We start from the raw sequence: 24,467 nt of genomic DNA on the forward strand, positions 1-24,467 counted from the left end.
GTCAAAGCTGTGCAAAATATATATTCACAGATTTAGCATTAAATATAAAAACATCTACATCTGTAAATATGTTTCCGCCAGTTTTAGCTTCACTCAGTTCAATAAAATGTTTATTTCTTAATTTAAAAAAGAACCAAATCATGTTTATTTGCATCTTTTAATGTATTTCTAACATTATATAAAAGCATTAAGTAGTTAAATTACAAATCTGTAGAATATGTCGAATTTGTTATCCAATTAATTGATTAATCGTCAGAGTAATCAATTATTAAAATAATCAATAGCGGTAGCCATGGTTAATAGTGAGTTGTGCTCAACAGCTACATTTTCAGCCAGAAACATCTTATTTCGTGTGATGCTTATAAAATTATACCACAAACAGTGAGTTTAACCCATTATATTTAAGAAATGTCCTATTTTGTTTAATTTTGTGCAGAAACGGCTTTAAATTTATGATCCAATCAGAACTTTGAGGCTGTTTTGGAGAGCTCTGACCTGTCAGTATGAATTTTAGCTGATTTGTCTGTAATTATTATCCTCCAAGTAAATGTAGCACAGAAAGTATGTTTCAGAAAAAGTTAACATTTTCAATCACAGTCTCAGCTTTAAAGCTTAGAAGGAGCAAACAACTCTCATGTACTCTGTCCAGCCTTCCTGTTATCTACTGAAAATCTTGCTCTCTCTCACTTCTTGGCAGCCTGAATTAACCATTGAAGTCTCTCACCGGCTTGCAGAAAGTACAATTTTCTAAAAAGCTTCTTACATCTCTTTCCTTCATAATGCTAAAAACACCAAAAAAGCTTTAATGCTACCATTGATTGTTTTGATTTTTTTTTAACCAATCAGTTATTTTTACAGTAGACACAAAACCTTTTAGGTCATTTTTCTAGTGCAAATATCTCAGTACATTTGAAAAATGACAAGTAACTTTTTAGTAAGACCTTGTTTTAGGTCAATAATTCCTTATTATGGATTAAAAAGTTCTAGTTCTACTGGCAGATTTCTCTATAACAGGGAAATGTTTTATTTAAGTTAAATAATCTGTCAGTGGAACTATAACTTTTTAAAGAAATAAATATTATTGACTTGAAACAAGATCGTATATCTTGCTGAAAAGTTAATTGTAAGGTAATACTGAGATAAAAACCATACCAAAGCTACTTGGTAGGATTTTGTGTTTTTGCCGTGTAAAATCTGACAAGAAGTTTCCTTTTGCTGAATTTGTGCCCATTCTTGTCCTGTTTAATCTAATGAAACTGGTTTCACATCATCCAAACATTTTGCCATGAGAGCCAAAATCATTTTGTTGAAAACACATGAGGGGCATAAAAAGTATTTTAAACCAAACCTTTGTGCCTTTCCTAAAATTTTATTATTCAAAAATTAACTACATTTTAAATCATTGTTGATACAAAACATAGAAAAAGTTTTGCATGTTTGTGTTATAAGACGGATTTCTTACTTTTTTGGGGCTGAATGCTTTGAGTTTAATAAAACTGGGTTGATGTTTAAGATTTTCTAAGATGTTTTTCTCTGTAAAAACATCTTTTAAAAAAGTGTCTTATCTGCATCAACCAGCCATGTTTGCATTGAGGTTGAGGGGCCGCACAAAATCTTTCAGAGGGCCACTAATGGCCCCGGGGCCACACTTTGAACACCCATGATGTAAACTACAGAATCATGACATGGTAGAGAATACAGAAAGGTGATTTTTCAAAACATCCTTCCCATCTGTGCATCATCACTCGTGCATTTCGGGAGAGCCACCCACTAATGAGTGCGCTGGTCTGGGAGTCGATGAGGAGATTTAGTGAAAACTCGTAGCTCATTTGGACATAAGACCAGCGTTTGGGCTGACGGTCTCAGGAGAGATCGGCGGCTGAAGACTTTGGCATATGCGACCGCTGTAATGTGATTCAGAGCCTTTAAAATTAATAAATCTACTCACTTAGATGTTCCCTTGAGAGTAAATCCAGTGAAGCAGAGAAAAAGCAAAGGAGGAGAAGTAAAAGATGGTCCAAAGGGGGCAGAAGAGGAAAAGGGCAAACAGGAAGGAGCTGAGAGGTTGCTTGAGATTTCCAGAAAAGGAGTAGTTTGTTGTATTTTTTTAAAAGATATATTTAATCAAGGGAATAATGAACCTGATCTGCTTCCTCTTTTAGTATCCAGTGTAGTTTTGGGGGTGGGTGCACTCCTTAAAACTTAATTAGACCCAGATATTTTTCAGAAAGCGCTCCATTTTGCATCCAATAAGAGAAATGATTTATGACTCTTTTTTCTCCCCCAACATCAAGGGTTACATTGGGAGTGTTTGTAGCGGCAGATCGGATTCCTGATCCCGACCCGAGTCGACGTTTTTATTAAGGCGGCTGCCAGAGAACAGAATAAATACTGCGGCCTTTAAGAATGCAGGTGCTCTAATTACTTTCAGGCTCCATTTGTTGGAGTCCAGAATGTGAAAATGTGACACTTTTATATTGCTTTACAGATACCATTTGTCGTAGGAAATCATTTTTCTGCGGCTGAGTGGAAGGAAAGGAAATCAGTCTGACAGATTGCATAAATGTGGACACTGACGCTACAATAAACCTCCACAGCAGCCATTATGGATCGCTGTAATTCGCTTTGTGATTAAAAATGCTGCAAATCTTCTACTTATCTGACTAAGATGATCGATTTTAGCGCTTGTGAATTTGTGGATGCATTGCTTGGCAAAAGTATTCATATTTCTTGAACCTTTTTAACATTTTTAATGTTACAAATTATAAATGTGGACATGTATCTTTGGATGTTTAGATAAAGTTCTGCATATTTGTGAAGTGGATGAAAAAGGATACATGAAAAAAATCCGTCTAGAGCAGGATAAAATGTATATCTCAAGTAGGGCTGAAACGATTAATCAATTATTCAAATAACCGTCAACAATTAATCACTTACAAAATTAGTCAGTTAACTGGAGAATATAGAATCAAAACCAGCCATTTGTTGAAAGAACAATCCGTACAGAATGTGTTGTTCTTTCAACAAATTGCCTTTTTGAGTCTATGTACTCCAGTTAACGATTAATCGATTGCTAAATTATCATCATTACCATCATTTCAATAATTGATTCATCACGATTAATCTGATGTTTCAAACTTAGCTAGAGCAGTTTTGCTAACATTTTCAGTCTCTATCTGTCCAAAGCTGCACAAAAGACTTTCAGCTTGAATAAAAGTTCAGTCTGCAAAGTTTTGACTCAGTTTGCATAAAAGTGAATCACTCAGATTTTTACTTGTATATGAAAAAGGGGGGATAAAAGTACTTATTATTTGAACTCCACTTTATAATTACGGGCTCAATGAAAAAAAAAACACAAAATATTATCAAGTACTTTTGGTCTCTAGTGCAAATATCTAAGTACAGTTGAATTAAGACGAACCACAGTTACAAGTAACTTTTTAGCAAAATATACAAGCTTGTTTTAAGTCAATCATTCCTTAATATGGAGGACAAAATACAACTTCCAGGCAGTGGCGGCCGTGCATTTCACACCTAGGCCTTCAGTAGAGCTCCGTCTGAATCAATCCAACCCTCAATAACTATTTTATGGCTATAAAACTTCTACAGCTGCGACACACATAAAAAAGCATCAAAAATAACCTGATAAAATTGCAATATTATTTAGGAATATAGCAACATTTTACTCACCAAAAATCCTGATTATTTGTACACAAAATCCATCCTCCTTTCTTTCCTGAAGAAGGTGTCAATTACTCTGTTGTGCAGATTATCCGTGTTTCAGTTCCATGAAGAAGTCCTTTTCTATCGCCATCGAAGCTAATGCTGCCCTCTCGTATTTCTGCACAAGTTTTAATTCGCTTAAGGGCTGAGATTGTCCCTTCAACAGAAACCATCGTGCCCCCGAAATGAAAGTTCCTGCTTGCCCAAAAACATGACAGTCTATCAGTCTTTTTAAGATTTCCCTATTTTTCTTCACCTTTTCGTTGTGTTTCCCTGCCACTTGCTCGCTCAGCTGTAGATCCACTCTGGTTTCCCCAGAAGGTTTGGAAAGCACCGCTGCTTGTAAGTGTCCGGCGGTGCTTTGATGCCTCGTTGCTGCCTTGGTTAGGCGAGTCAAACTTACAAATCCAGTGTGGCTCCAAACACCATGTCGATCAGTGGCAAATAACAAGAACTCCCAGCAATACAATTTGCAGCGTTCCTCGGAGCCTGTGAGCCAGGAGTACCGCTCGTAGTTAGTAGACTGAAAGTGGCGGACAAATCCTTTTCCCGGTTGTGACAGGCTTGCTAGCTCCGGAGTTGCCCGACGTTGCTTAACAATGTCCAGCTTTTCTTGAAAAGTCCGTCTTGAAAATGTCTTTGACAGTAAATCTCCAACCAAATCCATTTCTTCTCCTCCTTCACCCATTACGGATTGACAAAACTGCTATTAAATCAACACAACAACATCTTTGCTTGTGCTGCTCGCTACAGATGCAGTTTGCTAGCTCTGGCTAGTACACTCTTTGACTAGCCAATCAGAGCGTGTGAATACGCTGACGTTTCCGTACGCCTGTTAGAGGGCCTTGGTGTCGCCAACTCAAAATCTGATTGGTTGAAGCAACAGTTTGATCGACATTTATTTTATGCTACAGGGCCTCCAGGCAGATTTCTTTGACCCTGGCAACAAATAGTGGCTGAAATGTGATTGGTTAAATGCTTAAATATGAAAATACACGTCTGGAAGCAGCGCAACCAGGGGGCTAGCAATGAAAGGAAGCGGACAGACCATTTGGATTTATTTAATACGTATTCATGGACAAAATATAATTAACATCAGTCTGTGATTCAGATATTTTTAGGCCAGCAGAGAAGGCCTTGCAGGCCCTGACGGCCCACCACTGCTTCCAGGGGTAGATTATTTTACTTATGGGAAGAATATTTTCATATAAATGAAATAATCTGCCAGTGGACTAAGTATTTTTTAATAAATAAGAAATTAATGACCAAAAACAAGCTTGTATAGTTTGTTAAAAATTACTGGATCAACAATTCTTGGTAAGATTTAGTGTTTTTGCAGTGTAAATTTCTCTTCCCTACTGGTTTCTTCAGAGAATAACCGAACATGTTGATGCTCATCATCTTGTTTTAAAAAACGCCAGTCGCCTCAGCTCTTATGTTCCTCTGCACAGTCCTCCTCATCTTCCTCACTCCTGGGTCCCTTCAGTAACAACAGAAATCATCCATTGATGAAATCATACATTATTCATCCAAATCGCTCTGCCTTTGATCACAAAAGTTATTTCCCTTTGGAGATTATTTCACACTTTCAGACGCTGGTCAATCCAACCATCAGCCTCTAAATAATAGCATGGCTCTCCCCACATGCTGCTTCCGGGATCAGGATGGGGCCCCACGCTGGGTCCCTCTGTCTCACTCAGGCCCCTGAACACAAACAGATGTTTGTAAAAATAGAAGAGCTAAACAATATAAGGAATTCATAAACATGCCTCCGGATCAGGAAAACAGTTTATCCTCTCCCTCTGGGCAAAGCGGTCCAATAAAAAAAAATCTGAACTTCAGCTCACCTGCAGCTCAACCAGTCAGTGAAAGTCTTCAAAAATATATTTCCTCACTAAATATGTGTGACGAATTTGGTTATCGTGTTTCATTGTGCTGGATTGACCCAGAAAACACCAGGAAATGTGCTGCACACGTTTTATGTGTGCAGCACGTTAAGGGAAAACACAGTAATGCAAAACAAGTGTGTCATTACAAAAAGGTAAAATCCTGTAAATCTGTTTAAAAAGTACAAGGACAAAAAAATATCCTTAATAAAACACTAGAAATGTAAGGAAAATGTTCACTTTGCAGTGCCTTTTTTTCATTTTCTCTGTATCCAAGCATTGAATAACATTTTGTTTTCTCATTTTGTAGCATTATTTCTGTTAAATTAGCTTCTTTACTAATAGTTTTGTCTAATAGTTACTAATAGTTCTTTACTAATAGCTTCTGTAAAGCTTCTCAACATATGGAGAGGCCATGTCATAATTTAATGTTACAGTTTCACCGATGTCTGAGAAAAACTTTAAATCAGTACGTTGTAACCAGACCTGTCATGGCAGCAAATTTTGTCGTAATCATTGCAATAAACTGTAATATTGTTGTTTTGACATTATTTCAATATATTGATAATGGTATAAAAATGCAAGTTCCCTGTTTGAAAGACCAATAAACTGTAATTTTGTAAAGAATACTTAACATGGGAACTAGAAGATATAATGAATATCCAAACACCAAGAACAATAAAATGGTAATAAAAACTGAAAATATTAATAAAATAGACTAAAATGGAATGGAAATTATTGATCTCATTTTAATTTATCATGTGATTAATTTATTAAGTTGCTTAGTTGTAACAAGCAAAGACAAGACAACAATAAAGTGATACCTAAATATAATTAACTAATATAGATAACTAATTTAGCTGGACAATAAATTGTCCCAGAAGTTATTGCGATAAACAATAATATTGTTGTTTAATGATAATGGTGTAATAACACAAGAAAACATTCTCAAAGATCAATAAACTTTAAATTCTGATTAATATTCAACACTGGACCTGGAAGACATTTTAAATGTGCAAAATAAATAAACAAAACAAAAACAACAAATGAATTAATCAAGTCTGTGCAAAACAAAATTATCCTTTACAAAAGGCTAAAACACCAGAATAAAAACTTTTACCATCCAGTTTTCAGTAGAAAGAGAAAAACAATAAATCACGCAAATGGAAATGATTGAGGTCACTTAAATTTATCAAGTGATTAATTGATATATTGATTATTGTGACAGGCCTCGCTGTAGATTACATGCCTCTTCCTGAGGTTAATATCTGCTTCAGGAGTTTCTCTTTGATAACTAAGTTCGGTTAAGAAACATAGAAACCGACTCAATGCAGGCGCTTTTTCCTTTAAATGTTCCCTATTTTCTTCAGATGAAACCGTCTGCCTCACATTTTTAAAAGCTGCAGTGAAACCTGCTCTGCTGTGGCTTTCAGTTTCTCTCTTTCTGCTACATGTCTAATGGAGGAAGACATGCAGATTCACAGCAGGGGCGACGCAGTTGAGGGAGGGGCCTGGTTTGCACTGCTGATGTGTGTCCATGGAAACGGATGGTTGGAGGATCCCTTTGCCCTTGACGTTGCGGTCTCTGGAGATCAGGGCAGCGGTTGGTATCGTTACCTACCGCCTGCATCGTACGGGTGACGCTGTTATTGGAAACAGCAGACCCAGCATCTCCCCTGCTCCTATAGCCGCCGATGTTTGGCACATCCAGTGGAAAGTTGGGAGGAAAAACCTCCCTAAGGAGGCGTTTTGTGTTTGTGTCTCTGATTGTTGACCATATTCCAGCCGAAAAATTGTACAAGACTTTAACCTGTTCTATAAAGTATCCTAAATTCTGAAAAAAAAAACTTTATACACGCATATTTCACACAATATGCAAAAAATGTTATGTGACACAGAGAGGGGTTGTAGTTTAAGACGATAAGAAAATAAAACAAATTAATGTATTAGAGAAACCAAAAATAGTTTTTGTTTATTAGTGAGTAAGGAAGGTTTATGTCATGGATTAAATCAGGGGTGAAAACTCATTTTCACTTTGGGCCGTATCAAAAATCTGAATGTTCTTAAAGGGCCCGGTTGTGCCAGGATGTATTGATAAAACCAATCAAACTGTTAAAATGTCAATAATCAGCTCTTCCTCCAAGACTTTGGCCAACTTTAAGAAAATCTGGAGTAAAATCAGAAAGAAAATGTGGAGATTTGTTGATTTTGTGAGAATTTTGCAGATTGTGAAAAACTGGAAGGACTTATTGGCGTAATTTGGAATCTAAAGGGCCACATAAAAAGCTACGGCGGGCCAGATTTGGCCCCTGTGCCTTGAGTTTGACACATACGGATTAAATAATGAGTTTTAAAAAATCTACACCAGCTTAAAAAACTGTTTAAAACGGAGCTTATTGGGAAACATTTGTATGGGATGGGTGTGTCTAAGACCAAATAACAACAAGTGGCAAAGTTTTAGCTGAAAAACTTTAAGCTTTAGCTTAGTTCAAATTCTGTAATAAGAATAAAACTCTCCTATAAATCACCCTTTGCTGTCCAGTTATTAATCAGTTCATCTAAAAGAAATAGAAATTCTAATGAATGAACGCTTATTTTTCTGGCAACTAATCAATTACTCTGTTGAATAATCGATTATTCTGTCGGTTAATTGATTATTCTCTCTTTTGTTCTGGTGATTAATTGATCAGAAAATAGCTAACAGATTAGCCTTATACTTGTGTGTTGACATCAAGTCAGGCAGAAAAGGGCTAAAATTTTCACAAGTTGATGTTAGAAGTATTTTTTAGCTGCAGGTTCATCCGTTGCTACAAATGATCAAGCGTTCACCGAAGGACCGCTCTGTTGTTGCATTTAGGCAATAGAATGTTTATTTTCTTATCTGGAATTGAATTACTAGTTTATTTTCATATTTTAATGAATTTCTAATATTGCATAAAGCTGCAAAGTGTGATGACTTTTTATATGATTAATCAATTAATCAACTACTACTTTGATTACTCATCATAGTAATCAATAGAATAATGGGTTACTAATATAATTGTTACACATTTAAAGTCAAAAAGTAGATCTTTTTAAGACTTCTCAACACGTCTTATGATAAAAAAGTAAAAGTGAAAACGTTGTGGTTTCCCACTCAGATGGATATATGGTTTTCTTTTTTTGGTCATTTTCAGTAGGCAGCAACCCACAGTAACCTTGTAGCCACAAATTCACCTCTTGAGCTGGAGTGAGATTGTGAATAAACTAAGAGGCAGTCAAGTGGTGAGGGGAGTCACAGCTTCATTAACTGCTGCAGGCGGGCCCTTTGAACTCACAGAGCTCTGATCATGGCGGAGCATGCTGTCTCACACCTCATCATTTCATAGAGTCTCTAATTCAGGGCCGTACAGCACTGAACTTCACAGACTCAGAAGGACATCTGTGGAAAGTCAGAAGCCTCAGGGCCGCCCGGTTTGTTTTTAATTAGTTTTGAACCTTCAGAGAGTGCGTGGGGTAACTTCCAGAGCCGGGTTTGGAAGGGGTTCAGTTCAAAAGCTTTCAGTAATGGGAGTAACTTTTCATGCATTTTGGTTTCCTCGACGGACTTTGGTGTAGACAAAGCCAGCCTTCAGCTCAACCACAGGCCTAGCATTATCACGCAACAACAATGATGCATATCAAACAGTCCGCAGCAGGAATAAAAAGAAAAGTGCTTGTGACCAAAATAGCCCCCATCCCCTTGTCGTGCCTGCAGGAGAACTCAGATGCAGAGTGAAGTGGCCCGCAGAGGAGCCCGAAGACGTCACCGAACACAGACGGCCGATCGCACGTTCTGACTGTGTGCAGAGGAAAAACTGCAAACTGAGAACCTGGTCGATATCAGCTGACACTGTCAGACTCTTTGCTCCAAACTGAGCACCATTCACAACGGCTGCCATGGCAACCAGGCCTGAAAGTCAGCAAGCGATCGGTACCAGTTTCTACCGAGGCCCAGACTGGCTGGTGGGAGAGCAATATGCGGCATTGCTACGGCTGCAGCTAACGATTAATTTAGCTATCAATTATACTATAATTTATTCTGACAGTTAATGTATCAATTATTCTGACAATCGATTATCCTGACAACCAATAATCTCTATTGTATTGACAATTAATCGATTAGTCTGAGGATTATTCTGACAATTAATTGATTATCCTACAGATTATTCTGACGGTTAATCGATTATCCTGACAACCAATTATCTCTAGTCTGAGGATTATTCTGATGATTATTCCGTCAATCAAATATTCTCTCTATTGTTCTGGTGATTAATCATTTATTCAGGCAATTAATTGATTATTTTGATGATTAATTGATTATCATGTTGATTAATTTGACACATCCTGTAGATTTTTCATTTAAGCCTCTTTTATACAATATTAGAAATACATTGAAAGATGAAAATAAATAATTTGATTCAAAACAAGAAAAGAAGTTAATTAATCGATTACTAAATTAGATGACGATTATTTCAATTAATCACGATTAATCCTCATTTTTAAGCTCCACTATGAGCTGAAATAATAAACCAGTGAGAACATTAAAATGAGTTACAACAAGAATATACTATATCGGCATAAACAAATCAAATAAAGATATCAATTACAACTTTTACAGATCAAAACAGAAATGAACAACAAAGCACAGCTTCCTTGGCACAAACCCGTCCATATGTGCAGGATGAATGTGTGGGGAGGCCGTCAGGCACCAAACAAATCCACTGTGTGATGCTGCAGCACTAATGGGGCTTATGCTATGTTAAAAGAATGTTTGGCTCTGTTTCTGGCACATTTTACACACTTCATCCTTGGCTTAATAGCCCTGATCCCTTAATGTGCTTATGCAGCATGAGCATCTCTGCTCTTAACACGATTCTGTCTGGATGTGTGGGTTAGTATGTCTGAGGTAATGCTGTGCTAAATTAGTGCATTAGCTGAAGCTACTCCTCTCCTTTTAGTGAATGAAGGAGGAAGGCACATGACAGCGAGCCTGCATCTCCAACGTCATGGCAAAACACCATAGCTACACTCACCAGGGAACTAACTCTTCCTCTCTTCCACTGAGGAGTTCACATCCACACTATCAGCTCTTCCATGCAGAAACGATTAACTCTAGATTATTACTGTATTACTATTGATTTTATATAAGTCTGTGCAACAAGAATATATGGATTTTTAAAGGCAATCTGCACATTTTTGTAATTCATGTGGGTCTCAGACGCTACAAAAAAACCTGCCTCTTTTTTAACATTAGGTTCAAGTTTTTTTGGTGTCTGGAAAATTTGCCGTTTCAAAAACCTACACAATGCTGAGTCACAATTGACGCGGGACTGCGCTGTTACCTAACAACCAAATTGGAGTTCCAGCATGTTTGGTCAGCTGGTTTTAGCGTTGTGTGTGTTGTACAATGGCTGCTGGAATAGTCAAGTGTTTTGTTGTCCTGAAGTTCAGAAACAACTTTCCGCATTTTGTAGGTTGTGTAGGAGGCTCCACTTCTGCTTTTCAAACATGCAGAGTTGGATAATTGCACATTTGTTTGCAGCCACTTTCACGTGCAAGTGTGAACTTTGTATTGGGGGCATGACCAGCTTATTTAGATTTAAAGACAAGATGCCTTAAAAGAACTCATTCTGAAATCAGGCTGACTAAAATCTCATCATCTAAGAATGATTTTGTGGAATAAAATATAATAAAAATGTTTTTTATCGCCCACAGACCTATCCTGACCTGTTCAAGGAAGCATGATAAGTCACCTTTAATATTGGTATTTTGACGGTTAAGGAGAAAAAAAAATTCTTTTTCATAAAGAAGTTTTATTAAAAGTTTATAACGTCTAGATGGCGCTCTTCATTTGGCAAAAATCTTGATAAGTTGGTCCATAACAGTGAAGCTAACAGCTAAGACAAAAGCAGCTTTCTGCTATCATAAAACAACTAATTCATGGTGCAGAAAAATCATGGTGTTTTTGGCTAGTATGACTTCATGAATAGTTGTCTTACTTTATTATTTGGGTTTATTTTATTCAACAGAATTATTTACTCGGGTAACCGACGCATGAAGCGGTCCACCTCTAATTATGTTCCTGTGGGAAACATGTACTGAAAACTGAGGCCACAAAGTATTTCCTGTCAGAATAACAACTTGATAGTAAAGAAAGGTGGTGTACAAATGAATAAAAGCTTTTGACTGTTATCAGACTCTAACTTGAAATGATCTGCTTATAAACCTTTGACAGAAACTCAGTTACAAAACTCAGGAATATTGCTTTAATTAAAAAAAACCTACAAAGATCTGGTAAGAAAACAATGTGACAGAGCTGTAATTTGCCTCTTGTTTCACATATCATAAGATAACATAACATTTAACAAGTTTATTGTCCTTATTATATAAAGAAAACATCATAGACTGTTGGGGAAATTCCAAAGGCATTTTTACTTAAAACCAAAAGGGCTTTTTAGGTGTATAATTAAAGGAGATTTGAAGTTTGATTCTGTGGCGTTTTTTAAGCAGTCAGTATGTTACCTGCACCAGAAAACTAATTCACTGAACTTAGTTTGTTGTAACAGTGTTGAGCTAATACTGGGTTAAAAATGGCCAAATCAATGTATATTTCTGCAACTACACTACAAAAACTAAATATTTATTGTCTAGTTACTAGTGCAAATAGCTTATTGCATTTAAAATAAGAAAACTAACTTACAAGTAATTTTACAGAAACATATAGGAGCTTGTTTAAAGTCAATAATTTCTTAATTTTGATGAAAAAGTGCTAGTTCCAACCAGAACCAGAACTTTTTCATCAACATTAAGAAATTATTGACTTTAAACAAAACTACACCAAATTGGTTGGTAAGATTTTGTGTTTGTGAAGTGTATTCATCCATTTTGGTTTTCAGTCGTTTTTTTTATGCCATTTAAATAAAAACAAAACAATATATTTCTATTCTTGTGGGGGTCTTAGAGCTCAGTGAACATCCATACAAAATGCAGCCAGAAGCAGAACGAAGAGGTGTCAGATAAGAGATATAACAACTGTGAAAATAACCCACAGAGGAGAGATTAGATTTGAAAAGCTCCGCCGACCATGAAAGTGAACTATGAGATTGCACGCCGCAGATTCTTGATGAGTTTGATGAGAGATGAGCAACAAGAGAAGAACAAACTCAGAGCAACAAATCAATTTGCACCGACGAAGAAAATTAAACCAAGCGGGGGTGAAATCTGTGTTGGTCATTCTTCAAACTCTGCATGTTTGACACTTGATGTTTTCTGATGAATGTGAGCGTTTGTTGCTGTAGTTTGACTTCCAGACGAGCAAGGTTTAATCTGTTAGAAAACCCATTATCCTGCCGCTCCATTTACGCACATTTATCACGGCAGCGGCGGCGGTTTTGGCAGCCAATACTTATAAATCAGGTTTGCAACTATCAATAAGCGTCTCCTGCTCGTTGGAGGCGCTGCGTTTCCATATCGACACACAGCTGTGATATATATTTTGCTCTCGGTAGCCATCAGGGCAACTTGGCGTTGAACCAAACCCCTGGACGGACAAGCAGAGGATGTATATCTCTCTAGGCTCCAGTGATGGAGCCTGCATTCCTATTTTTACAAGGCCGCAACAAGACAGAGATCCATTTAAAGAAGACATCATAACATATTTCACCTCAGGAGTTGGCAAAACTAGGACGAGGAATCGGGAAGCGGCCATTCATCATTAGCATGAGGAACAGCCAGTTTCTGACATTATCAACTAATCGTTTTTACCTCTCCACACATGCACACGCCTACTCTTCTTATTTTCAAAGCAGCGGAGGTAATGATAGTAGCAGTGGCAGCGATAACAAAGCATTCCTGAAATTCCCCTGTTATTAAACTTTAATGAGAGAATTACCAAGCAAGGGAAGATGTGCTGAGTTTTGATGGAAAGGGGGCAAGTGGGGGCTTGAAGGTCACCAGAGATGGTGGAGAGATGCTGACTGTGATGGGACACGTGTTATCCAGCAGCCGCTTTGCTGTTTGACCAAAGCAACACAAACATGGAGATCTCTCATGGGGAAAGATCAGACACGATAGGACAGAGACTAGATCTTATTTCAGATTGTGGAGATGTTTATCGAGACTTTGGACAGAGATAAATGAGATTTTTCCTTCAGCAAAGTGATATTTTACTTTGTTGTATTGTAGTTTCTCAACTCAAAGCAGATTTTTTTTATTTGCTGTAAGTGATAATATTTTATACTTTATTTTTGGAAAAATGTTAACTAATTTGGTTTGGTTCACTATTGTCACTATTTGTTGTGTTAATGTGTTATAAAAGTATTTTGTTGATCCTTAAAATTTGTCCAAAGTCTGTATTGGTCAAAATAACTCAAAGGAATAACTACAAAAACACCCTAAAGTCAGACGTTTACAGAAAAGGATTAGAGGAACTCAAGAAATGTTTTACTTTCTTTCTCATAATTCTGACAGAAAAAGTCAGAATTTCAGCCAAAAAAGAAAGAAAAAAAAACATTCTGAGGAAAAGTCAAAGTTCTGTTGAACAAAGTCAATAATGAGACAAAAAGCCAGAATTCTGTAAAAAAATAAAAATAAAAAATTTTAAAAAGTCGATATTCTGAGAAAAGAAAACATCAAAATTCTGAGAAAAACAATTACCGGTTCTGAATTTTGAGGGTAAAAAAAGTCCAAATTCTTAAATAAAGTCCAAATTCTATAGAATAAAAAAATCTGAAAGTTCAAACTTAAGAAAACAAAAGTCAATTCTGAGACGAGACAAAACTGAGAATTATGAGTAAAACAAAAGTCAGAATCCTGAGGAAAGTCAAACGTCTAATCCTGAGAAGTTTGATCACATCAATCAGTATTGGTGATAATTACTAATCCTTGTATTTACTTTGTATCAGAAGATCGATACCAAAAATACAATATGGTGCTGTGTGACAGAGCAAGGCGTCACTAATCATTTTAATTGTTTTGTAACATTTTAAACGGTCTTTAGTAGCTTGGCTAGCATTACAAAAACATTATCCATGTATATATTTCAGGAGAATATAGATCCTTACTGTAACTTACAGATTTATAAAACATTTCCATCCATGCCTCCATGTTCGATCTATATCTCCTCCACTATAGAGGAGTCGAGATAAAAAACTACCCGTCAACAACTGATATCCTTTCCCCACAGAGAGTTAATCTATACCACTGGTGTTATTGCCGAGGCTGGCTTATTTTTAGAAGCTTTCATTACACTTTTCCCTGCGTGGCCAGATAGGACAGGCTGAGATTTGTCAGGAGGATCGCGGGATGCTCCCCCTGAATCCCCGGTGAGGAGCTTCGGCTGACAGCCTGCAATGACAGGAGACATCTAAATTGTCTCATTATGGAGCCGGACTGTGACAGGCTGAGCCACCCGGAGAGGAAAAACAGGCGAGTTTGTGTGAGCCGGGGCGCAATTACTTCTACAAACTCGCACTGCGGTGTGTACGTGTTGCTGTCTTTAGAGTGGAGGGTAACCTAAACACCGGTAATGTGCAGCAGGCTATCGGGTGTGTTTTCGACCAAATTGCTTTCCTGAATGGTTCAGCGATGTCTGCAACCCCGTCTGAAACTCGTTACGTCCAAAGTTTTCCATTTTAATGCTTTTCACAAGGAAATTAAATGGGTTGGCGGTAACCATTATCAGTTAATGAGATAATCTAAAGCTGATTGATCTTATCAATCGACTAACGGTTAATTGATAAGCGACCATTTTCTTAAAAACTGAAGTTTTCGCTTTTATCAAGAGGGCTGACTATCTGCACGAACTATGTCAGAGGGACAGATATTCTTCAGCTCCAACACAAAGTAACACATTCAAGAATAACAAGAATCCCTCCTCTAAAACAGACACCTACAGTTTGGCTCCAACTTGAAGCTCTCGCAGAAGCAGTTTTTTTGGTCAGATGAGACAAATATTTATTGATTTGGTCACAATGTTAATGTAAAGGATAAAGCCTTTTAACCTGCAAACACTTTTCCTGCTACCAAGCACGGCGGTGGTAGCTTCATGCTGGGGGTTTGTTTTGCTGCCACTGGAAGAATGAAAACTACGTCCAAAATGTTCAACTATCATGAACAGAATTTTGTGTTATAGCTGGAAAATGATGTCAAACTGGGGCTTAAATGGATAAAGCAAACATTAACTTTTTAGAATGACAACCTCAGCCGTAAGAAAATATATGAACTATTTAAAAAAAACAATGTAACTAGCCTTTTAAAGGTGAGAGGTCAAATATCCAGCATGATTTTTTACCAGAAACTTGTCCAAAACACAGTTTCTCTGCAACTTGTAAGGGTTGTTTAACCAAATATTAATGGGGTGAATGCATTTATTCAGGTCTGTATGTATACTGTTGACTAATTCAACATTTGGACCAATTTCAATCCTTGCATACTTTAAGTTTCAAATCCTTAAGGAAATGTTCAGTTTCATCTTTGCACATGATTTCTAAATAAACTAGTTTGTTTTCTTCATTCTTGTGTGTCTGTGTGCTCTGCATCTGAATGAAGAGGCGTTTTTATGGGCACATCAGGAGAAACACAACCCCCAGTGATACTCCCAGCTTCTCCTTTTTACCATTCAGGCTCCAGGACCTGAAAGAAATCCGCTGAATTCCTCCAGGATGTGTGAACGTCCGTTTCACTGCATCTGTGGAACAATAACAAGGGGATAATGCACAGATTACTGCTCCAACGGTCAAAGATATGCTTTAGATGTGGAAATATGCTGCAAATTAATTAGCCCACTGTTGGCTATGGCTGAGTAATTTGGTCACGGAAGAAGATTAGTGTGGAAATGCAACTTAAGATGTCTGGCATTTCAGGGATATAAGCTGAAAATATTCTGGCTGTCTGACTCAATCATTATTATTTAAACACTGAGACTTGAAGTGCTTGAGTTGAATAAAAAACTTCATGAAGCCACAACTGGATGACATTAATTAATGAAAACTCCAGAAAAATGTTTTTGAATTCTGCTCTTAAAGAAAGTTTTTTTGTTTAAATGAACTAGTTAAAAAACAGAGATGAATTGTTCTTTTAAGAGTATTTATTACCAAAACTGCCTCAACTCACACCAAGTCATGAGAAAAGTCTTAAGGAAAGTGCAAACCTAGCATCATTTTGGCTTTTCTAAGCTCCTCAGCAAACTTTTTAACTTTTAGAGTCTCGCAGTCGACCGGCAGACTTGTCTTCAGCCTTGTCCTCACTCAGGCCGCTGTAGAGCCAAAGACGGTCATTCCCTGGGGAATTCTAAAAATGGCGCCCGCCGCTCCGAGGAGAAGAATGTCATGACCTCATGTGAATAATGTCAATCAGCTTTGTGACTGGAGATGCAGGAAGTAAAGGCACTGAGGGAAGATTGTCTCAAAATAAAATAAAAAAAAAAAAGTTTCCTTCTCCAGTTCAGGTGTCAGTGACCCTATCAAAATATAAGTTTGTGAGGAAATGGCCCAGTCAAAGTCCAGACCCAAAACCAGTTGATGGTAACACTGTATTTGAAGACATGACACTTTCATAAACATGAAAGAGTCTTTATAAATGTTTATGACTGTTGTCATGAAGTGTAATTTGGTACATAATTACATTTTTAATGCAGATTTGCATTAAAAGTTACATTAAAGCTCCATTAGAAGTATAAATTTTGCATTATTTGGTAAAAATAATAATACTTTTAAAGCAAAGTTGCATTTAAAAAGTCCATTAAAATGGTCAGCTTTGCATTAAGAGTGTCATTATTTACCAAATGTGACTGTTTATGACGGTGCTCATAAACATTCACAAAGACTCCTTCATGTTTATGACAGGTGTTACGTCAGGCTTATGCACGGCCCTTCAAATAGTGTCTCCAAGTTTTGTTATTGCTCATAGATGATCTCATTTCAACCTGACTAAACGTTAGCTAGTTTGGTGAAGAATGACGTCGAAAGCTTGAAGAGAAACTCCAAAAGCTAAACGTGAGAGAGTTTAATAGAATTGCCTGCCACACTTTCCAGATTTTAAGGCGTTTAAATTTTTTGAAAACATGTTAATTCCACAATTATGCACTCCTTTGCGTTAGGTCATCACAGAAAATCTCAACTTGTAGGAGACAAAACGTGAAAACACTGTAGCTCAACTGCTGAAGACACATATTCATCACTTTGCACACAATATTCAATGTTTTTCTAAAGGTGAGAGTTAAAGAAATGAAGTGAAAATGAAATGAACTCCTCTGCTGCCTTGGCTCAAATGTCACTCAACTTATAAAATGGATGTAGCATAAAAGATCACACATATATGCCAGAAAATGAGCTGAACAAACAGAAGGGGAGTGTGGCGGCATGTTGGGTGGACCAAACCCAGGGGGAAAGAAAGAGCTTAAGGAGATCAGGCCTCACTTATTGAGAGACGACCGAGAACATCTGGGTCCACTCTGAAGACGTGTAAACGAGGGGAATCCACACTGTTTCAGCGCGATTAAGCTCATCTCTGAGCATGGGAAGCTCCTTTGCTGCGTTTGGTGTGTCGAGGATTTTGTAAACTCCAGGCAGAGTGATGGTGACATGAAACATGAGGGGTTTAGGTTTCTCGCCTTGGTATCTGCTGCACTGACCTGATGCGCCTGCAGTGCTGATGGGTGGGCTCCAAGGGGCCCACACACACTCTGACACACACCCATTCATTCTTGTCTCTTGTGTCCTCATCCATTAGCAGTATGATCCCTTTTAGGGTCTTGCTTCAAGCACCAATGTTCCCACTAATACCCTCGCTGTCAAAAAGTTGGGTAACTCTACCTTTTTTGGTTGTCTGATTGATTCCTTGGTGTGTGTGTCCTCCAGGTCCCATGGCCTCCACGGAGCATGGCAGAGGGCTGGAAGAGGCAGCTACAGTGAGAAAAATGGCCCAGCAGAACCCAGTGAGAGGCGGTCAGACCCACAGACCAGCCAAGAGAAGACGCCCACGGCCCCGTCTTTCCCACAAGGGGCCAATGCCGTTCTAGAGCAAGGTCAGTGTCTCCTACGGCTGGGCAATATGACCAAAATATTAAATATTGGATTTTTTATTACTATATCAGAGGACCGGACAATAGTCAATAGCAATATACTGTATGTTGCGATAGAGACATAATCAATATGAATAAATAATACGTTTGATAGAATATTCACTGAACTCCAATCCAGAACCGCACAGCATTCTGGGAGATGTATGCAGAGGAAACGCTTTAGACTCAACCTCTCACTGCTAGCTAAGCAACGCTGGTGGAATCAACTAACTAACTCACTCTTTGGTAACCTAGCAACTCATTCATTCTTTGGTTACCTAGCAACGACCTGCTGAATAACTGGCACAGAAGCGGTTGAATATTCCACGACTGTGCCTCATAACGGCTTGAAAATAAAAAACAACGGTGAAGAGAAACAAGAGGAAAGGTCCCACAACCAGTATCGCAGCATTTCAGATATTTAAAAAAAAAAAGAATAATCAGTAATTATTGATTTCAACTGATATGAAATACAGTTCAGTCCTACTAGATTATAATATATTTTACCATATTTTAAAATAACCTTCAATGTTATTTTAAACAATGTATTATGTAAAATGACACTGGCGTACTAACAGACCAATCATGTTTATTGAATTTAAATTCAAAATCAGAATAAATGTAACTGTACTTATTGTAGCCACCACTTGCACACAGATGTTAGTGTTTCTGTGTTGGATAAACATTTGGAGTTAATTAGATGTAAAAAGCTAAATTATTATACTCTGCTGCAGAGTAACTAGTTACATTTACTCAATTACATTTACTTGAGGAACATTTTTGAAAAAATTCACACTTAGGAGTATTTTTACTACACTATGCATTTTACTTTTACTTTAATAATTTTAATGAATAAAATTAGCCAAGTAATTTTATTCATTACAATTATCTGAGTAATTGTAATCACTACTCTTACTTGGGTAAATATTCTACCAACTGTGAGTAACTTCACTGAATTAAGAACAAGCTTGTTTAAACCAAAGGTTCTCCAAACGCAGTGAATCAGTTTCAAACTGAATGAAACTGATTTGGAAAAATGTTGCTTTTGTTTGATTTTGCTATGTTGTAATTTAATTGTTTTTATTAATTATTTTTATTTTTTGTCTTTAAAATACCTACATTTCCTCTTAACTTTATATTTTGATGCAGCTTGTGATGCAATTTTTGAATATTAAATGATTGGTATCATTTAATATCAGGATTTGAGAAACCGTTTTACTAAAATACCTTTTTACTCTTACTTGATGGCCACTTTTGACTTTTACTTGAATAAAAATAAGTTAAAGTATTGCTGCTCTTCCTTTAGTATAATTTTTGAGTTTTCACTGCTGCTTGATGGTTACGATAGACATTTTAATCATCATAAATAGAAAAGCTTATGATACAATCAAATAGATTCAATACATCGCCCAGCCCAAACCTTTGCCACCAATAAAAAGTAAGAGTATCGTAGAAGAAAATGACATTTTTTACCCTCTGTGGAGTCTTTTAAAAACACAATATGCCTGCCGCTGCTGTGTTTACCCAGAAGACCCATCTTCTGTAGAGTCTGACTCAGATATTTCTCCAGAGGATGTCAAAAGAAACACTTCCAGAAATATTAAAACATAAGTGCTGACTACATTGGCCAGAAAACAACTTACAACAAGAAACTGTGAAAACAATGTGACTTAAAGTGCTGAAACACTCAGTCGGCAGAATCAGGTCTGATGCATTTGATGAAAACTAAGATCAAACTTCTTCTGTGGGATGTTATTGTTGGATCCAGACCTGCTGGACCAAACCTACCAGCTTGAACATCTGCCCAGAACAACTGCAGCTTATTTAAATCTCAGTTATTCTTGTAAATCTTACCTCCAGGGCTGTTTGGCAGGGATAAATCTTTACTCTAGATCTGATTAAGTAAATAAAAGCATTTTCTCCAAATATAATAATTTTGAAGAGATAAGTATCCAGGTTCTTGGAAATAAATTTTAACTTGACGTCAACTAGAAGTAAGTTTTGTGTGAAATCTCCCTCGTATTGAAACTTGTCTGTCAACTTTTCACTTCTTTATTGTTTAATAATGAACATAAATAAATTAGAATTATCTGAAGCTTCACTGTGAAACTAAAATACTTGATACAAATCTGCAGAAACTTAGGTTCAGACCTCTAATGTCACTGAAAACCAACAGCAGCATGTCCACACGTCTCTTTCAGACAATACTAGACAGGCAAACCTGACGAGACATAATATCCCAGCAGGAGGTGCCGACCACTCAACACTGACCTGCAGAGGTCCTGCATAAATTACCCTAGTGAGAGGAGTCTGCAACCCAAAGGCTGTTAATCAGTTTGAAAAAAAAGGATCAAAGCAAAGCGCCCAGAGGTGTTTTACAATCTATAACAAATTATGAATAATCAATTGTTACCGTAGTTTTTTAAGAAGCTTTTGAAATCACTCTGGCTTTAAAGACGAGACTCCAGGGACTCATAACAAAGATGAAAACAATGAAGGCAAAAGCAGGGTAGTAGCACTTGAAGGGCTGCCTCTGCCAATGAGAAGTGAGAATCCTTTCAGAGCGCTGAGTGTTTGGAGTTCGACTCGGTGCCAGAATGCTGAGCACATAATAAACGGGAGCTTCAGAAAGCTGCGAAGCTCTAAAACTGAACGGCTCAGTGAGTCACAATGCTGTCTCTGCAAACAGCACTTAAACCACAATACACTGGAGAGTTTTGTTGTTGTTGACTCCACTGACTCGGCTCCTCATACTTTTGGTTTGCAGCTCACCTGACTCATGAGGAAGCTGATTTCTGCTTTGTGTTGGAATCAGATGGTGCACCAATAAACAAATCGTTTCACAATTGCACAAAACTTACTTTTTGGGGTATTTTATAACTTTACATACATAGCTTTATAAATAAAACATATTGTTGGTCCAAATTTGTGCAAAAAATGCCTCGTTTTGTCCTAGTTCACAGCTTTTAGACCTTCCACAATGACTTCTTATTCATTTTAGCTAGAAATTATAGTGATCTAGCAAATGTTTTAAAATAAAAACATATTTCAAAATGCAGATTTTAGTCGTTTCAACAGAAAAATTTCAGTTACATTGAATTTTTCACAATAAAATAACACTAAAAGTACCAGTGATATTTTTTATACCTATTTTTTTGTTTGTGCTTTTGGTTCTAAACCGTTTTCCATAAATAAAACAATATAGAACAATTTATACTTCTTCTATATAATAAACAATAGCGTGACAGATGTCGATAAGAGGAAATGTTAGCCACCAGCTTAGCAGTACTTAAGATATTTAAAACAAAAAAAAATCAATAATTAATGATATTGTTATTGTTAATTAATAAAACCGTTTAGTAGGTTTTGGAAACCTAGTAAACGGTTTAGCTGCTTTTGTTTAACGGTTTAGCCCTACCAAACCACTAAACAAAAAATTAGCTCTGCAATTAGCACATTAGTGGACGTGAGCCCACTAGTGATACTTAACAATAATAATTGTCATGTAACATTTATTGCTCCAAATACGTTTAATTTAGATGGACTGGTGGCATAAAATGTCCCTTTGGCTTGTAGAAGCTGCAAACTGAGAATATAAAGTCTTCACCAGGCCAGACAGCTAGCATCAATTTGTCTCCCTTTCTGCAACATCAGCTTGAAAGGCTCTGTTCTTCCTCATGCTTTCCCTCTTCTCTTCTTCGATTTGAGCCGACGGTGGGAAAAGAACCGCCCCTGGGATCTGCCGTAGATGCATTTCGTTTGATCAAAGCAAGACTTCAGCGGATAGAGACAGAGTTGAGCCGTCACTGACCTAAACATAATTACAACAGTGTTTACACGAAGATAAAAAAAAAAAACAATGATTCCCCTGACGTTGTCCATCCTTCAACCTTGTGCTATTTAGCAGCATCACCCCATTTTGGATTCAAAGACAGCTCATCTTTTATTCTCTATGACACCTGAGGCAATGTCAGATTTTTCACCGTTACACTTTCCAGATGTGAGCAGCTCTGAGAAGAAATACTGCGACCCAGGTCAGCCTCTCTAAGCATCCAAGTAGAGTTGGATTAAAACAACTTTTGGCTCTTAAGACATGCCAGTGATAGTATATGAGACAACAGGATATTAAAGACTTAAAGCCAGAGGCGATTTGTGGAAACCCCCAGTGGCCTCTAGTGTGAGAAAACTCTATAAGTGACTCTTTCAAGGAGTTTCCCATCAAAACAAAGGGAGCAGGTCTGTGTCTCCTTCCAAACACTCACTTTATGATGTAGTAAGCCTACATCACAGATCTAAAAGCACAAAGAGCAACAAATGACAACATGGCTGGGTTGAGATATGCTATAGATTCATTTATGTAGCATTGCATGTCAACAGAAAATGTTGAATTGAAAGAACAAAAGGCTGTTATCAGCGAAAGAATCATACAAAGGAGAGGAGGACATAAAATACAACAGAACATAAAAGATTTTTGTTTTCTGATTATGATCCTCCATCCAGAGTCTATTATAATTGGCTGGCTTGTGTTTCACAGCATGATATGCAATTGTTTTTCTTACTCCCGCTGCAATTTCCAATCAAAGACTGTGAAATCGGGTCGGGACATGTCTAAGGTAGTCTTCTAGATGTGCAAGATAATGTCAGAAATAACACGGACGAAGCTTTGGCAGAAAACCACAGATATTCAGACTTATTAGAGAGGATATTGAATGTCTTTGGACATGCACAGAGCAAATGATCTTACTTAGTCTGGTAGCTGTATTCTCCGTTATCTGTTGTCACTTTGATAATAATAACCAGAGATCAACCCTGAAGTAAACAACTAACAGGAGAGTAGATAAGCTTTCATTACATTCAACAACACGGACCAGTAACAACGGCAGATGCATGTCTCTGCAGTAGAAACTACAGAAACAGGAGATTCCAGGAACAGTCAATAAAAATATGGAGGTTCTGGTTAAAACGAAAACATAAACAAGTTCATGTTTTTCTGTGTCTAAACCCGTTTCGGAAACCTCCAGAATGTAACATTTCAAATCAGAAGCCCAGCCTGTTACCTAGCAACCCCAATGGAGCTCCGCTCATCACCTAGCAACCCAAGCTGAGCTCCAGAACATTTGGTCAGCTGGTTTAACCACTGCATGCTGCTGGAAAAGAGTTTTGTTGATGGTAGTAACCACTTGCTGCGTTCTTGTTGCTTGTGCTAAAGGCTTTACTTTTGTATGAGTGAATAAATGCGCATTTGTTTGCAGCCACTAAAGTTACTCACAGTGGTTAGGATGTCCAGAAATTTACTCAAGTAGGAGTAGCGATATTTCATAATAAAATTATCAAAGTAAAAGTAAACAGTACAACGCAGTAGCTGAAACACAGAGTTAAATCTAGACTATAAACCCACCTGTTAAAATTTGCTTTTGAACCATAATAAATGAAACACTGACCACCATATTTCATATATGATTTTGGTGATGGCACTCATCAAAACGTAGCGCTTATTAAATTAGTGTTTTCTTTATAACTTTGTGATTTTTAACTGCCTTGCTGCTGGAATGTGCTGTATAAATAAACTTGAACTTGATTACATCTTTTTCAAAAAGTTAGTCAAGAAAATGTAAGTCAAATCTGCTAAAATCTCATTATTCAAGAATCATTTTGTGAAAAAATATGTTTGTTTCTTAATCTCCCATACACCTATCCTAACCCGTTCAAGGAAGCATAATGGGTCACCAGTGAAAGTTGTTAAAACAAACATTTCTGATGTATTTTCCTGCCTCTTT

At 37.2% G+C, this 24,467-nt stretch overlaps 1 protein-coding gene across 1 annotated transcript in view; it reads left to right on the forward strand.

The window, feature by feature from the left end:
• Nucleotides 1–24,467, forward strand: part of apln (apelin) — a 37,365-nt gene that overhangs the window by 7,767 nt on the left and 5,131 nt on the right. The window contains exon 2 of the mRNA XM_028009037.1: nt 18,488–18,654. Coding sequence (XP_027864838.1) covers nt 18,488–18,648 — 161 coding nt within the window. The 3' untranslated portion in view covers nt 18,649–18,654. The remainder of the gene's footprint in view (nt 1–18,487; nt 18,655–24,467) is intronic.

This window comes from Xiphophorus couchianus, chromosome 23 (assembly GCF_001444195.1).
Source record: "Xiphophorus couchianus chromosome 23, X_couchianus-1.0, whole genome shotgun sequence".
Classification (NCBI taxonomy): Eukaryota; Metazoa; Chordata; class Actinopteri; order Cyprinodontiformes; family Poeciliidae; genus Xiphophorus; species Xiphophorus couchianus.